The sequence below is a fragment of the Penicillium argentinense genome (assembly GCF_028826775.1).
Source record: "Penicillium argentinense strain IBT 30761 chromosome Unknown utg000011l_segment0_segment0, whole genome shotgun sequence".
NCBI lineage: Eukaryota > Fungi > Ascomycota > Eurotiomycetes > Eurotiales > Aspergillaceae > Penicillium > Penicillium argentinense.
Genome location: NW_026622670.1, coordinates 293,584 through 309,489, shown reverse-complemented (window position 1 = coordinate 309,489; position 15,906 = coordinate 293,584). Strand labels below are relative to the sequence as shown.

General features: G+C 53.2%; 8 protein-coding genes across 8 annotated transcripts; 4 read left to right on the top strand and 4 right to left on the bottom strand.

The window, feature by feature from the left end:
• Positions 1-859: 859 nt before the first annotated feature.
• Positions 860-1,144, top strand: N7532_011118 (uncharacterized protein; the record flags this gene model as incomplete). The annotated part of the gene is made up of 1 exon (XM_056623609.1): positions 860-1,144. The coding sequence occupies one exon, from the start codon at positions 860-862 to the stop codon at positions 1,142-1,144; it is 285 nt and encodes a 94-aa protein (XP_056468597.1).
• A 148-nt stretch (positions 1,145-1,292) lies between these two features.
• ura6 (uridylate kinase ura6) lies at positions 1,293-1,934 on the top strand (the record flags this gene model as incomplete). Its single annotated transcript, XM_056623608.1, has 1 exon — positions 1,293-1,934. The coding sequence occupies one exon, from the start codon at positions 1,293-1,295 to the stop codon at positions 1,932-1,934; it is 642 nt and encodes a 213-aa protein (XP_056468596.1).
• A 625-nt stretch (positions 1,935-2,559) lies between these two features.
• Positions 2,560-4,056, bottom strand: N7532_011116 (PCI domain protein; the record flags this gene model as incomplete). The annotated part of the gene is made up of 2 exons (XM_056623607.1): positions 2,560-3,683; positions 3,816-4,056. 2 exons carry the CDS (start codon positions 4,054-4,056, stop codon positions 2,560-2,562), a joined length of 1,365 nt encoding a protein of 454 aa, XP_056468595.1.
• Positions 4,057-4,577: 521 nt separating this feature from the next.
• On the bottom strand, positions 4,578-5,274 carry N7532_011115 (uncharacterized protein; the record flags this gene model as incomplete). The annotated part of the gene is made up of 3 exons (XM_056623606.1): positions 4,578-4,964; positions 5,022-5,098; positions 5,157-5,274. 3 exons carry the CDS (start codon positions 5,272-5,274, stop codon positions 4,578-4,580), a joined length of 582 nt encoding a protein of 193 aa, XP_056468594.1.
• Positions 5,275-6,726: 1,452 nt separating this feature from the next.
• On the top strand, positions 6,727-7,437 carry N7532_011114 (Thioesterase superfamily; the record flags this gene model as incomplete). Its single annotated transcript, XM_056623605.1, has 1 exon — positions 6,727-7,437. The coding sequence occupies one exon, from the start codon at positions 6,727-6,729 to the stop codon at positions 7,435-7,437; it is 711 nt and encodes a 236-aa protein (XP_056468593.1).
• Positions 7,438-7,694: 257 nt separating this feature from the next.
• Positions 7,695-8,775, bottom strand: N7532_011113 (thioesterase family protein; the record flags this gene model as incomplete). The annotated part of the gene is made up of 2 exons (XM_056623604.1): positions 7,695-8,608; positions 8,673-8,775. The coding sequence occupies 2 exons, from the start codon at positions 8,773-8,775 to the stop codon at positions 7,695-7,697; spliced, it is 1,017 nt and encodes a 338-aa protein (XP_056468592.1).
• A 496-nt stretch (positions 8,776-9,271) lies between these two features.
• N7532_011112 (putative alpha,alpha-trehalose phosphate synthase subunit TPS3) lies at positions 9,272-12,194 on the bottom strand (the record flags this gene model as incomplete). Its single annotated transcript, XM_056623603.1, has 3 exons — positions 9,272-9,336; positions 9,393-12,109; positions 12,172-12,194. The coding sequence occupies 3 exons, from the start codon at positions 12,192-12,194 to the stop codon at positions 9,272-9,274; spliced, it is 2,805 nt and encodes a 934-aa protein (XP_056468591.1).
• A 1,114-nt stretch (positions 12,195-13,308) lies between these two features.
• On the top strand, positions 13,309-15,778 carry N7532_011111 (Serine-threonine protein kinase 19; the record flags this gene model as incomplete). The annotated part of the gene is made up of 4 exons (XM_056623602.1): positions 13,309-13,867; positions 13,932-14,503; positions 14,769-15,228; positions 15,306-15,778. 4 exons carry the CDS (start codon positions 13,309-13,311, stop codon positions 15,776-15,778), a joined length of 2,064 nt encoding a protein of 687 aa, XP_056468590.1.
• Positions 15,779-15,906: the final 128 nt, after the last annotated feature.

Below are 15,906 nucleotides of genomic sequence, written 5' to 3'. Positions count from 1 at the left end.
ATGTCCTGGTCCGGAAATAGGAGGGCATATAGGACTCGTAGATCGTGAGCTCCTCTCCGCTCCTCTCAAGGAGGGAGGGGCCACCGTTCCTTGGCAGGTGCTGCTTGAATGAGATGGCATTCTGGGGATACTGTGCTGTGAGATGAAGAATGAAGATAGAGCAATAAATTAAGAAACAAGATAGAGATAGCTGATGGGTGTCAAGAGGTCAAATGGAAGAACCCTTAGGAAACCCTGGAGTGAGAGACACTTGAGATAAGAGAGTTTCTGATATCGATTCACCATTCACATCGATGTTCATATTATTCGTCGCGACGGTGATGATCGAATCCTTCACTCTATTGAATCACACTTCTGTCAGTCAGACCTACCTTAGAGTAGTTCTCAACCCGGTCACCTATCTGATTATTTACGGGTCATAATTCTATACACGTCTCCACGACAGCCTTCCGATCTATGATTGGAAACACAATTCAGCTAACTTTGCCATCATTAGAATCAGAATCCCTTTTGGATTTTCGTGGGTTGTGCTGAGATGATCTTGGATGTATATTTTGCAGTGATGTTCCAGCCAGGAACAAGCCAGGAACAAGTCAGGAACCCCAGAACCACACAGCGACTCGCCACTAACACCACAGCCAGGGTCAAAACTAGAGAAATAGCGATTTAATCGCATACGCCAATGGTGCAATAAATAAACACAGTTCATCCTCGCCAAACACTTGCCGAGATCATTCCATCCCACTTGAAGTACAGCTGCATCCGACATCTCTCATTGCAGCTTTACCAGATCAGCAGCTAACCCGTTCCGGCGCCCTCCTTTTCCCTCTCAACAACAACCTCACCCTTATCCATCTCAATGTCGTCCCTTTCCTCCACCCGCGCCAGCGCCAGCCGACTCTCAGGACTCCTCAACAGACCACAAATCACGCCCACGTCCAGCGCCTTCGCACGATCGTCGGGTCCCCACCGCCTCAATTCCAGCAACCAGCGCTCACCACCACGCCCCTCGTCCGCACCGCAACAAAGCCGGTCGAATTTCCCCATAATCCCAATCGTCGCCATCGTCGCCCTCGGCTCCGGCTCCTACATCCTCCTCGTCAAGTCCCGCACCGGCGTGAACCAAGCGCGCCCGTCCAACTAGGCTAAGCCTCAGCTAAGCTAAGCCTGCAATCTTTCTCGATCCCGCCCCGACCCCCGTGCCCCTCCACCCGAAACCCCCCAAAAACACAACTCCCTCGACCTCCCCTCCCCTCCAATTCCATCCAATTGCAATCTCCCAAAACAACAAAATGGCCTCCTCCTCCTCCACCCCCCGCTTCTCCGCCAACGACGTCACCGTCATCTTCTTCCTCGGCGGCCCCGGCAGCGGAAAGGGGACGCAGTCCGCCAACCTAGTCCGCGACTACGGCTTCGTCCACCTCTCCGCCGGCGACCTACTCCGCGCCGAGCAGGTCCGCGAAGGAAGCCAGTACGGCGACATGATCAAGACCTACATTCGCGAAGGCAAAATCGTGCCCATGGAAGTGACCGTTGCGCTTCTCTCGAACGCCATGGCCGATTCCCTCGCCACCAATCCCCCGCCCGCCGGCACCAAGGCTCGGTTCCTGATCGATGGATTCCCGCGCAAGCTTGACCAGGCCGTCTTCTTTGAGGAGACCGTTTGTGTCTCGGAATTGGTTCTTTTTCTCGATTGTCCGGAGGATGTCATGGAGAGCAGACTGTTGAAGCGCGGGGAGACGAGTGGTCGGGATGATGATAATGCCGAGTCAATTCGCAAGCGCTTCCGCACCTTTGTTGAGACTTCTATGCCTGTTGTTGATGACTTCCAGAAGAAGGGGAAGGTTGTTGCGGTCAAGGCGACTGGGTCTGTGGACGAGGTTTATGGTCTTGTTAAGGCTGGTATTGAACAGCGGGGTGTGCACCCTCGTTAAGATGGCTGGCTTTGATTCTGTATAGCGCATGCCTGTTATATTTTTCTTAGATCGATCAATAGAGATTGGCGCTTTTAATTGCATTTCGAATTAGCCCCTGAAATTCCTGGTTTTGCTATACTACAATGTGATAGGGTGTGCTGGCTCATTCCTGGCTTGGATAGGCGAGTTGCAAACACGCCTGAGATGATACATCCTACCTGTACGATTAACTGTAGTGGCCTACAAGACTAATGAAGTCTAGAAATATTGGATATTCTTGATCAGGCCAGGAAATATAACAGTTTGTCCCACCGGGAAACGTAAACACTCAAAAAATAAAAACAAACATGACATGACTCGTGGGGTTCCCAATATCAACGGGGGCCAGTAGATCCATCCCTCAACTGGCCGAGACAATAAAAAAAAAGTTATAAATGCATGAGGCAAAGTGCGAAACTTTGTGAAAAAAGAAGACTCTCCCTCTATTAGCGGCAAAGGAAAAGAATTTTTTGTCGATGTTCTGTGAGATCTTTTTGCGGGCGTCCAAGTCCACTCCACCTCATAAAACACCTAATCCATGCAGGCTCCAAATGTAGCAACCCAGAAAAGGTAATCTTAAATTTTTTGGTTCAAGATAATAAGTTTACTCGGCAACAGCATCCACCTCACGGGGCTGCTGCGGGTTGCGCCGCCGGTCACCAGAGCGGGCCTTGTCGCCGTTCTTGACGGCAACAGCGGCCTCCTGGTCAGCGGCGGCCTGAATACCCTCACGGACAAAACGCTCACGCTCGGAACGGATGACACTCAGGACACCCTCGAGCGAGCGGCGCCAGACCATCAGACGGCCCTGGACCTCAGCCCACTGCTTCTCACCGAAGACACGGTAGGTGGCGCGGTGAACGAGGAACTCGGAGCGCAGCTGCGAGAGCTTACCCTCGACCAGACCGGCACGGATGGTATCGATGACCCACATCTCGACGTCGGAGGCGGGGATACGTAGGGCGGAGGCAATGGCGGCGTAGGCGAGCGAGCGCGAGGGGGTGGAGGAGGCCAGAGAAGTCAGGGTGAGCAGACGCATCTTGGTCTGCAGGGCATCGGAAGCATCGGCGAGAACACCGTTGGAGATCGAAGCGAGCGGGTTGGCCGCGACGAACTCCTCGTAGGCATCGAGGGTGTCGGAGGTGAAGATCTCCAGCAGCTCAAAGAGAGTGGTGTCACTGGAGCGGAGGGCCTGGACGGCATCGGACGCGGTCAGAGGGGTGAAGTCGAAGACGGCGGGGCGACGCAGGGCCGAGGCGAGAGCGCGCACAGCCAGGTCGCGGGCTGCGGGCTTGCTGGACTCAGCGGCGGGGATGGTCTGCAGAGCCTGGATAACGTGCGACTGGGCAAGGTCGTCGTCACCGGCGGCGGTGGCGGCATCGGCAACGGCCAGGTGCAACTTCTGGGCCTCCTCGTCGTCCAATTCCCAGGCAGAGAGCCATGTGGGCAGCTGCTCGGCGAGCTGGGGCTTCAGGGCCTCAAAGGCGTATCCGGATCCAGACTGGCGAATGATGGCAACGATGGCCAGGAGAACGTGGTACCGGCTGGAGTCGTTGGAGGACAGGGTGTTGAAGATGGTGGTGAGGATGGAGATGGCCAGAGTAGGGCCGAATTGGGGAGAGGTGGTGATGGGCTTAGCGAGATAGGTGCAGATGCGAGGAAGGAACATGTCAGGGTCGGAGGCCTGGTGAACGAGGTGCACAAGCAGGTTGTAGGAGGGAATGATCTCTGTAGAAATTTGACATTCATATTAGCATTTTCCTTTCCATGAAAATTGCAGCAGCGCGGCCAGATCTTCAATGGACCGTTCTTCTTCCATCCCAATCTGGCCAACCCCGCGGAGGTTTTGGTCTCACTCACCCTTCTCGGGGGCACCATTCAGGGCAGTCGCAGCGCCCACGATCTTCTTCAGGACCTCATCGTGCTGCTTGCGGTCGGGCTCGCCCTCGGATTGTTCCTGCTGGCGGATCGGCTGGAGGAGCGGGGCGATCTCGGACTGGAGGCTGCCCTCTTTGCGAAGGGAGTCGATGTAGGTGGCGAACTCCTCGGCGAGCTCGGAGAACGAACCCTCAATGAGGAGGGTAGTAGTCGGAGCGGGCATGATGTGGTGGTGGTGGAAGGAGAAGGGGGGGAGAGAGAGAGGTTCTTTGATGGTGGAGTCTATCGATAAGTTGAGAAATTTCAGTGTGTGCCAAAAAGTCTTGGCGAAGGAACACCGCTGCCGCGCACCACCCAGCGCTCTCGACTTCCGCAACATCGAAGAGTCATATTCATTCGGTCTCTACAATGGGCTGATTACAACGACACAGATCGGCATTGATGCATTGCAGATTAATTGGATTTTATTGATGATCCATGATGCTGAACCCGACGCAGACTCCCGGTACTGCTACGCTAAGCCTCGGTGAGACAGGGAAGGACAAGCCGCCGTGCACATAGATAGACGACGAACATCGGAACTAACAATCATTCAAAAAGCGGGGAATCGGGCATTCAAAAAACAGGGAAAAGTCGTGATCGCGCTGAAATAAGAAAATAGGACAATTGAGCGCGAATTCGCCGCAAGACTCCACTCAAGGCCATCACTCCAAGCGACATGTTAAATCATATGATGGATGTTCTTCACAGGAACATGCGAGCGGCCAGGAACATGGCACCGGCCATAATACCGGTAGAGTAGCTCTCACCCATGGCGATGGCAGCGTTGGTAGTGGTGCTGGCAGCGGCCACCGAGGATGAAGTCTCGCTGGAGGAGCTATCGGTGGAAGTGGTCAACGACATGGTAGTGGAAGGCGAAGACGAGGAAGTAGTGGTGCTCAAGCTGCTAGCATTCTTGCTGCCACATTGAGCAGCCTCCTTGCAAGCCTTCTGGCCGTCCGCATCATCGGGGTGGGCGTTGATGCACTGGCCAAAGTTGGCCTCGCAGACGTAGAAGGGCACAGTCTGGACGTACGGAGCCACATCGGGAGTGGTGCCGTCAGAGCAGATGCAGCTGAACTGCAGAGATTTCTGGGGGGATTGTTAGCTGCGGTTCATGGGGACTGAACGGTAAGAGTAATTGCATACCGGATCGCAGGTGTTTTGCTTGGTACCGCCCTCACAGATCTGGGGGCAGACATTGCGCTGGCCCAGACACCACGAGTCTGGAAGAGGTTTTGGTTAGCGATGCTCAATGCGACCGTCTTGCTGTTGTCGACTCACTCAGCTCATCCGGCTTGACCAGGCCAATGTTGAACCCTGCGGGGAGGGTGTAGGTAGTGGAGTTGCTGCCAAGAACGGCAGTAGCCAGAGTAGAGAGGTACACAACGGAAGCGCGCATGGTGATGGATGTGGATAGAGGAATACGGTGCTTGAGAGATGTGGAAGAAGAGAAGAGAAGAATCGCGCCACAGAAATAGAGGGAAACAAAGCGCCAAATAGCGGAGGAAAGTGCCAAGGTGCCCAGGTAACCGGCGGCAACGCCAGGGCAGGAGATGCATACCGTACTATCCCAGTGGACCCTGCCGGACCCTGCTGAACCCTGTTGCCCGATTTTTCTTGTTGGCCCTGTTGGGGGACTAGCTGCTTAGCGGGATTCGCCAATGCAACATCCAGAAACATCCCCTCCTGCAGCTCCCCTGCAGTATTGTTTATTGATCTGCATAACTACCTGTGCTCGCCGACGGCACCCTGTTTGTCGCACAGACTATTGGGCCTGCCTTGTGTTTCCAACTAAATCCTGGAACGGGCCTCCCTACCCTGGGGAAAGTACCATGGTAAGCTTTGCCAATGTCTCAAGTTCCCAGTCCTCAGTTGCCCCGGACCGGCACTTGTTTATACGCGCATTCCACTCCCGAATTCCCGGCCAGGAAACTGCACCTCCTTGCGGCTGTCACCCGCCGAATGCATACCCGAGTAAGACCCAAACTGCGCACGGGCAGGCCCTTTGGTCCCCGGACTTGAGACACATGGGGCAGATATGTGATGTGTTGTTTATGCTTGGATCGTGAGCTTGAATGGGTTTCCTTCCCCGCTCCGAGGACTGTCGCCAATTACGGTTTAAGTCTCGTATACGGATGGAATAATGGCTTGATGTTTTTTCTTGGCCTCTGAGACCCTTATCTCTTGATCTAACAGCCAATCCACGGAATTGGATATCTTACCCTAGGGTATTGGCAATCGCTGGATAATCACTGTAGGCATAATTGAGAGGACAACTCGGCTCTCCACAACGCGATCACGAGATATCTGGCATATGTCCTGTCATTATGAACAGACTTGTTTTCGCCCCAGTCGACAGACTGGAAAATAAGAGTGAGCTCGCCAACCATCCGAAGGGACAGCGAAACCTCCAAGTGAACAACAGTTTGCACATCATCTTGGCCAGGAACTGTCGGGGCCATGCTTGGCACCGATCGACGACTCCATCTGCAGGGGCTCGGGTATGCCCGTTCAACTGGGCAAGCTCCAAATGATCAGCGCGACCATGACTGCTTCACACATGACCACCAAATGGTATGCCCAGACCATTCCCAATCACCTTGGATAAGTCAAGCAAATCAATCCCTCCATGCGACTTCAAAGACCTGGGAAACATATCACTCACGTGATTCGATCGGTTGACGGACTTCCTAATCGAGCCGGGCCGAGGTTATCGCGAGCCCGCGGCCAAAGTGAAAGTGTATGAAGGTCAACCACCACTAGTCCCTCAACTCACCTCTTGATGCCATCCCCAACTACCTCATCCCCTTGAATTCGACCCTCAAGATCACCGAAGCAACCACAGAAAGCAATGGCAGCCCCAGACCCCGCCATTCCGCATTTCCGCAGCCACCCATGGGCAAACTCTCTCCTCACCTCGGAAGACTACAAACCAATCGACACCGACTCACGACGCATGAAGCCCTCCGGCGAAGACGGCTATTTCGCCAACACACTCGGCACAAGTACCACAATCCCACACGTCCTTACACTCCAACGCCGCGAAATCCCCGCTCCCCCAAATAAAATCCCCACCTGGCTCCCCGCAACAAAACAAGATGCCGCCGCGGCCGCTGCAGCGGGGAACCCTACACCCGGCACAATGCCCGCGGACATCATCATGATCTGCGACCTTGCGAGCCCGGGAATCTCGGGCCACCCGTCGACTGTTCATGGCGGGATTGTCGCGACGCTGATTGACGAGGCGATGTCGCTTGCTGTCGCGGCGCATACGTCGTCGGACTCGGGATCGACGGTCCCGGTCTCGGAAGAGAGTAACCCGCGCGGAAAGATTTTTACGGCGCAGTTGGATGTGCGGTATAAGAAGCGGGTGACGAATCCGGCTTTGCTGGTTGTGCGGGTGAAGGTTGTTGGGCGTGTCGGGAGGAAGTTTTGGGTTAGGGCTCAGGCGTTGCAGGAGGATGAGGAGGGGGCCGGTGGTCATCTTGAGTGGGCGAAGAGGAAGATTGTTAAGGCAGATGCTATGGCGTTTTGGATTGTGACGCCGAATGAGAAGCTTTAAGTGGATATGGATGGGGTTGAGATAGATCTTTCTTTCTTGGAAAAATTAAATTCTGCAACGGGGCTCGTTCTGGACATATTGAGCTCTATTTCTTGTACATAGCATGAATAGACCATGGAAATGATCTTGTTCAAATCTTTTTATCCTGAGTATTATTTTTATTTTTATTTTTTTCTTTGTCAGGAAGGTTATATGTGCAGATCTATAAACTCAGATCAATATATACACCTCTATCAAACCAACCCATCAAGCAAAATCTACAACTTCTCCATCTTCCTCGAGCCAACATTTCTCGCCGCACTAACAACAAGCCCAACCTGCGTACTCAGCGCAATAACCTCCCCATTCTGATCCAGCACCGTAACGTCCAAATCCGTCCTCCCATCCCTAACAACCTTCGTCACAATCCTCGAATAAAGCCACTCCACTCCCTCAGCCGGCAAATGCTTCTTCATATCCACATTCAGCGTAACAGTCGGATACCAAAATTTCGCCTTCATCTCCGCCACCTTCTCCCCTTTCGCCTTCGCCGCCGCATTCGCAGAAACGGTATCGAACCCATCCAGCGCCATGGGAAACATATCAATAAGATACGGAATCGTCGCGTCCGTCCAGCGACCATTAACATCCCCATTTGGTCTAAACCGCGCCCACTGGTCAATCGCCATGGACCCCGACCGCTGCTGCTGCGTCTCGCCCTTTCCAGGGCCAAACAGCTCCAGCTGCGAGGCTGCGCGGCGGAATTCCGGGTACGGGGGATCGAGCTTCGTCCACTCGCCATCTTTTCCGTTGGCTAGGGCGTCGAAGTTGATTTTGCCGTGAGGGCCGGACCCAGATGGAGGTGCTGGGTAGGGTTTCCAGCCTGTTGTTGCACAGATCCCGGTTTCTGCGCTCGGTGGGCTGACAGTGATGTACCCGGCAACCTTGGTTTCCATTTTATCTTTTTGTTTCTCTGATGGCTGGAGGAGTTTGATATGGATTGTGCTTGTACGCTGGCCGATCTTCACGTCTTCGACTTCCATTGTCGCTGGGCCGGCGGCTGTGCGCCGGAGGAAGGAGAGTTGGAGGGAAATGGGTGAGGCAGGTGTGTCGTATTGCTTTGGATGAGCGTGCGCGAAGTGCACGAGCGCTAGTCTGTATAGCACGGATGTTGTGTAGCCACCATGGGGCACTGTGGGTGAGTTAGTGAGCTGGTTTCTTTGCTGGACTACATGGTATAGGGTTGGGTGGAATACCGGCTCCAATGCACCATTCTGGTCGCAGATTGGCGATGTACTTGTTGTTACCTTGAGGAGTGACGCGGATCGCATCCTCGAAAGAGGAGTTGAGGGTAGACATGGCGGTAGGGAGGTGTGAGGGAGAGGAGAAGATTCACAGGAAACTGGACGTATACTACTCCGCACAGGCACTCGGCGAACCTCGGTCCCGCGGGTCCCAGTGCGGCGATCTGCCTCGGACGGATCGGATGAGTAATCGCAACCAAGGTTAACTAACTTAAGCGTGCAGGACAATGCATTGTAGTGCCAAGCCTAAAGAAAAATGGATTTATGTCTGATGCAAGATCTGGAGGATGCGACGTAGTGAGTAGAGAATGTGTCATGAGCATTATGGAATGCCTAGAGGCGCCATAGACGAATGCTGCTACGGTGTCTGATGTATGTATCCAGATAACCACTTCTACTAAATCCTTGAACAGATCTTGTACCAAATCCCACCGAAAATAAATGTTTCAATAAACGCCAGACCCTTTTAAATCATGGTCTCATTTTCGCATGCTCACAACACCAAAAATTCGTTCGACATGCTGGTTGAATGGTTGACGAGGCGCATGCCATTACTGCGGCGGCGTCGGCTTTGGTTCTGCCGATGCTGCCAGTTGTTGCAAGCAGGTCAGAACACCTAAATAATCAATTAGTTGAATGCTTGAGAAGGGAGAAAGAGGGCCCAAAACAAACCTGTCACCCCTTGCGTCAATGTCGCTCTAGCTTCCGTGCTTCGCGATCCCAAAGTGACCGTCATCGCACAATCCACCGCCTTGGCATCTTCGAGTTTGTTGGCCCATCGGAAGACAGGTTCATCTTCACGATTATCACCAATAATAAGCAAGAAGTCGGGTTTTGAAAGCTCCTCGCTCTTCTTTGAGCTTTCCAAGGCCCATTTCCAGACATTCGCAGCAGCGGACGCCTTATTAGTATTGGGAGTCTCCACGATCAGAGCACCTTCGACTGGAATCGCATGGACTCCATGGCCAGCACACGCATCGTTGATGTGGTCCGCACACTCAGCAGCTAGCCGCGCCGCACTGGCGCGATCTTCGGCTGATCCATGGTGGAATACGAGTGAACAGTGACGCTCTTCGATCCAGCTGCCCTCGCTGCGGATTTTGAAGTAAGCCAAGATGGGAGAAACCGCTGTCTTCCAATTTTCGATACTATTCTTGTCGGCCAGATTCACCCATTCGTCAGAGTCGGGCTCGCGGACAAAGCATCCGTTTTCAGCAATCAGGCCTAGGTGGTTGACCTGGCGGAATAGCCGCTCCATTTCCTCGGGCATGCGTGAGCTCATCACGTAGACGATGTTGGCAGGGTCGTCAGTCAGCTCTGTCAAGGTTATGATTGCACGCTGTGGGGTAGTGAGAATGATGCTGCGTGGAGATCCCCATGAGGCGAGTGTGCCTTCGTAATCAACGATCATAAGGCGGCGGTGCGACTGCCGATACTTCTCCATGAGTCGAGGAACAGACAATCGAGGTACAGCCATGATCTCTCGCGAAGATTGCTCGTTCCAAACGCGGATCAAAGTCTCGTTGAATGACTTGACCCAGTTAGCGGTTGAGTTTTGCAAGACAGCGCGGTGGAGCTCTTTCCACACTTCCTTGCGTTTCGTTTCATCCCGCGTGAGCGCTGTATAAATCGCCTCAGAGCATTGCCGGTAATCCCAGGGGTTGACCAAAAGCGCGTGATTTCCAAATACCGACGCACTCCCTGTGAATTCACTGAGAATGAGAGAACCATATTTCTTGTCGCCGTAACTGCCATCTTGACAGTACACAAATTCATGGCTGGTCAAGTTCATGCCTTCGCGAAGACTGGTGATCATCAAAGCATCGGCCACCGTAATCAGGGCGAGGTATTGAGGGAATGCCAAGTCTTGCTTCAGGAAAACCAAAGGTTGGTGGGCCAGAGTTGAGTGTGTGGAATTGATGCGCATGGCAATATCAGAAACGGTAGCTTCCAGCTCTGGCTGTTCAGTGGTGCTGGTCGCAACCTGGATGAGCACCACTTTGTCGGCCCATTCCGGATACGTGTTGAGGAAAAGCTCATAGCTCAGCAGCTTTTGGCGGATTCCACGGACAGAGTCAATCTTGTCGCGTGAAACAATCAGTCGTTTACCCTGGTATCGATCGGAGATGGTATCAACCCATCTCTCCACATCCGCTGCCTTACGACGCTTATCCCACGAAGTCGGGTCGATACCAATTGGAAATGTTCCCACGTTGATGAAACGGTCTTCCATCTGAATACCGTCATTGGTGGCTTCGACGCAGAGGATCCGACTGCACGTCTGCAAAAAGTGACGACAGTACTCATCGGTCTGAAATCCGATCAAGTTGGCTCCAAGGATACCCTCTAAGAGTTCCTTTCGCGGAGCCAAGCACTTGAACACTTCTGACGACGGGAACGCGATGTGCAGGAAGAACCCAATTTGGGCATCCGGGAGCATCTTGCGCAGCATAGCCGGGACCAGCAACAGGTGGTAGTCCTGAACCCAGATCGAATCGCCTCGCTTCCAATTCTTGGCAATTCTCTCGGCAAAGGCCTGGTTGAGCTTCACATAGTAAATCCAGGAATGATCTTCGTACGCCTTGCTCTTCGGGTTGTCCGGAATCTGGTAGTGGAATACGGGCCAGAGGATGGTTTTGCAAAAGTGAGTGTAGTGCCCATCAAAGTCCCCGTCACTGACGAAAACCGTCAAAGAGCTATACTCGTCTTCCAATCTCTCAGCAATTTCTTTGCGCGTGTATTTCACCAGCGCGTCAGTAGGCATTCCTAGAGTACCGACCCACATCAACTCTCCCAAGTACCCAGTTTCCTTGGCGGAACGAACGGCATTTCGCAGGCCACCATTGCCTTGTTCAGCGGTTTCAATTGTCCAGTCGGCACGAGAAAACGATTGCTTGCGACCGGTCAACTCGGGCTTGTTGACGGCGGAGCTGAAGGCTGCAGGTTTGGCCTCGGGAGTCTTGGGTGCGATGGTCTCTTTGTGTGGCAGGACGGGATCTTGATGCTTTAGGATGGACGGCGACGGCGACACGAGTGTCTGGGGCTTTGGTTGGTTCAAAGAAGTTGTCGCGCCCCATGCCGGCGAATGCGCTTCACTCTCGGTGAGCAGTTGAGACTGAGAGTGCTCCGGGATTGGAGCTAGCGAGAAATATGAGTGATCCTCCGGTTCCTCCTGGTCCGGATTACTTGTAAATATCCGCTCGTGATCGGTTGTCGCGCCGGGGGTAAGGCCTTTTTGGGGTTTGGCAGTCTGATTTTGGAACAAGCTGGCGCCCCCGTTGGGCTGCGGAGGAGTCGAGTCAGCCCCCGCATTGACGGTAGCCGGAGCTGCTTGGACGGCGCGATAGCGAGAGTTCTCGACGTGGAAGTTGACCGTGTAGGGTAAAAAGCTATTCGAATGGTTTGGTTAGCGTGTGCAGTTAAATTGGGGGACATTCCACGGCCGGCTTACAGAGACGCGATGAAGACCGTCATGGTTGACCGACTTCCACAGAGGGGCAGGAATGGCGGGAGAGATGCGACGAGGGGCTCCGATGGAGCGATTGAAGAGAAGAGGTAGCAGACAGGTAGCGAGCGAAGCGTGGGGTCTCCCTGCGCAGGGTAGCGAGCTGTCATTGAAACCTAGCAAGAAAACTTGAAGACAATCAGAATCTGGTTCCTCATGACTACGTCATGTGAAAGCACATCAAGTGGCCCCGGTGAGCTGCTGCAGGTTTGCTGGGATGCCAAGGCAAGCACGTTGGTCGTACGAAATTCGCAACACGACGGCGAGAATGGTCTTGCTTTTTATTTTCGGCGTGGAAATGAAGCCGCTGGGGCCAGACCAGCAGCTTCCAGGGCACCGCTCGACCGTTGCTTGTATTGAGTCGGACAGGGCTGTACGCATTTCCGGTGCGTCCGCGCGGGCGTATATGTTTTATTACCGTATTTACGGGTATCAATCTATGGGCGGCTTGATGTCATTGGCGGGTTCTTGATGAAGACAGCGTCTGATCGGCAATGAAGACATCATCTACTCTTAGTATTGGCTGAAAACTTGCCGGCAGTACAGATGGTTTCAGCGCACTGTTCGCTGTCAGGCAATTTCTGGGCGTGGGGGTGTATTGTCACCTATAACCTTGAAGATTAGGGGATACATTGTGTGCAGACCTGGTTGAAATACATAATTCGAGTTCACACCAAACACGACACATTTTTGATTTGCTCATACTTTCTATTTTAAGAGTAATCTAATTCCAGTTCACTGCAGTACTGGCATTTTGAATACCCAGAGAATTATCGGCAAAGTAGCTCGTAGAATGGGTGATTAAGTACAAATGCAATCCCACGGGCGTTCTCGAATGCTCACTACTTCACCCATCTCAACTACTTCGGGTTCTCAACCTTTGGTCTAGCCACGTTCATTTTATACTTCGCATTCAACTCACCTTGAAGTCAGTAGATTTGATCAGCGCTACCGAACTTGCCACAACACCCAGACATCGCTGATTCTGGTTCTCGTTAACTATCACATGACCGATGAGGTAATCACATACTGTCCCTTTGCGGCAACTTTCTTAATGTTCGAGATTTTACATCTCACCCAGGTATGCCCTTGCGTCTCACTTCAGCTACCGTCGCCGGTGTCAAAAAACACAAATCGGCGGCGTCGCGCAAGACTCAGCCCTCACCCTTTGCCGCCCATGCCCGGGGCAAGCCAGGATCCGCCGCGGCGAACGGCGTGAAGAGAGCCGCCGAAGAGGGTCTTCTCCTCTTCGACGAGGACCTTCCCGACCTCGGACCGTCGCATCATATATCCGATACAGCGCAAGTCGAGAATGTCATACAGGCGGTTGAATATATCAGGTCAAAAATGTTCGACGAGCTTCCGCCCCGCGCGGGCATAAACAGCACGCGCATCGCGGAAGTCTTGAATCTCCGTCGCTCGTTGCCTCCACTCGCTTCAGTTGCACATGTACATATGCTGATGAATGCGCCGACGCAAGTGGAGCGGGAGATCGTCGAACAAGTTCGGGCGGGTCGTATTCGGCGGTTGATTGTGCCCGGGCGTGGGAATGATGCGGCGGGACTGGGTGACTGCTTGGTTCTTGCGGAAGACTGGGATAAAATGGTACGTGAGAGCTCGGCTCTCGATGCAGCTCTCAAGGGTAAGTACACCAGCATTTGGGCTAGACACTTGGGGATATCAGCAACTGACGAAGTGTTCCTCAGAGAAATTCCTCGGTATCGTGAGCCGCATGGGAACTACTAGTAGCTCTGCGATCTCGCAAAACATGTTTGAAACTGAAGAATACAGGGCATTGATGCGTGCTGGATTCCTCGTATCATCCTCCACCTTCACACAAGGATCGTTGAGCCTCGCTTCTCTTCCTAAAGTACCCAATGCAGCGGTCACGTCGGCCAGTCGGAGTGAACCGGGCAGAGCTTCAGATACAGACCGATCAGTGCAGACAAATGCACAATCCCGTGCTGCGACACTATTTTTGTCACTCCCAAACACTGGGACCTACCTTCGTTTGTTAGAGACTGGCCGTACCCATCTGCTCTCCCTTCTGAAGCGGTCTAGCTGTAGCGAAGTGCCCATGGGGTTGCTGAAGGATCGATGGGACGGCGCGGTAGAAACAGAAAAAAGCTTCCACCTGGCCAAGAGAGCCCGCGGAGAATTCGCAGGAATTCTACCTGGCAAAACCAAGAAGTGGAAAGACCTTAAAGGGATGCGGTTTCGTTGGGTACTGGAGGAAGCCCTGGGAGCGGGCCTGGCAGAAATATTTGAGACAGGCAGTGTAGGACCAGGAGTTCGCTGTCTCTAGCGTTGCATACCCCGATGGACGATTGCCATCAACCCCTAGATACCCCCGGATATAAAGCAAATCCAATCCAATCAGTTCAAGCCCCACCACAACGTCAGACTGTTCTGAACCAGAAACAAGCTCCGCCCACCTCTCGTTTCCGAGCTTGGGTGCCTTAAGATTCTCCTTTTCTCCACTTCACCCCCTTCCCCAGATTCTCTGTTCTCGAGTGCTCAAGATGCCCTTGATCCAGTTACAGCCTCATCCCTTCACCGCGCTACCCGCCCATCCATCACTGCCGCCCGGCCCAACGCGCCCGGAAGCAAGACAGGTCGCGAGCATCGCGCTGCAGGAAGCTCTGGAGCTACTTAACACCGACCTTCCCACCTGGGATCGGGAATCCAAACCTCGTCGCTCACCTCCCGCGCGCGCAGATGTGCATCTTTCGCGTAAATGGCGCAAAAATGAAGAGCCGAACGCGCCTGGCAAACCAAAACCCGAGTTTTGGGTTTGTCGCCAAAGCGAGCACTCTGATTCAAGTACGCCCGGCAGTGCATCCTGGTCCGAGTTCGAAGATGGATTAAGATCCGACCATGCTGAGCATGAAATGGAATATACGCCCAGCGTGACGAGTGTTGAGCGACTGCTGCAATGGACGGAGCAGGAGATTGGAGAGTTGGACTTGAATGGATTCATATTCAAGGATGTGGATGTTGAGGGTGAATACTTTGTGCTTTGCGACCCCTGCCCAATACTGTACCAAGGTTATAGGCTTGATCTAACACACTCCTCCCAGTCAACCTTATCACCCACAAGTTCCACCCAACAGCCCTAATCTCTCCCCGATCATTCATCTCCTTCACCATATCCGCCACCTACGACGCACACAAGAACGAGCCCGACATCCCCGCAAAAGGATTTGTGACAGTCCAAATCCCGCTAAGCGCAGACCCCTCTACAACCCCAACACCCATCCACGAAAAGATCATGTCCGCCGTTCCCAAGCGCACCGTGTTCGCCCACTATGCCAGTGTCGAGCGCGTCGGGAAACGAAATAGTTCTGCCGAACACACGGCGTCGCAACAGACCAAGACAGCAACTGGTTCGAATGACTCGATTCAGTGGATTATGGCCACGACCTCTGACGCGGGTGGCTCCATTCCGCAGTGGATTCAGAGGAATTGGACTCTTGGTGGTGTTCCTAAAGCGGTTGTTGCGGATGTAGGGCTATTCATGGATTGGACTGAGAAGAGGCGGGGGTCTAATTAGGATCTTGTCTGCCTACAAATGATGTGGAGTTCGGGATTTACTAGTCAATTCATACAAAATACGAAGAGCATAATGAATAGCATTTGACAAGTCCGACTATTATTTCCATAGTAAATATGAAACTATCC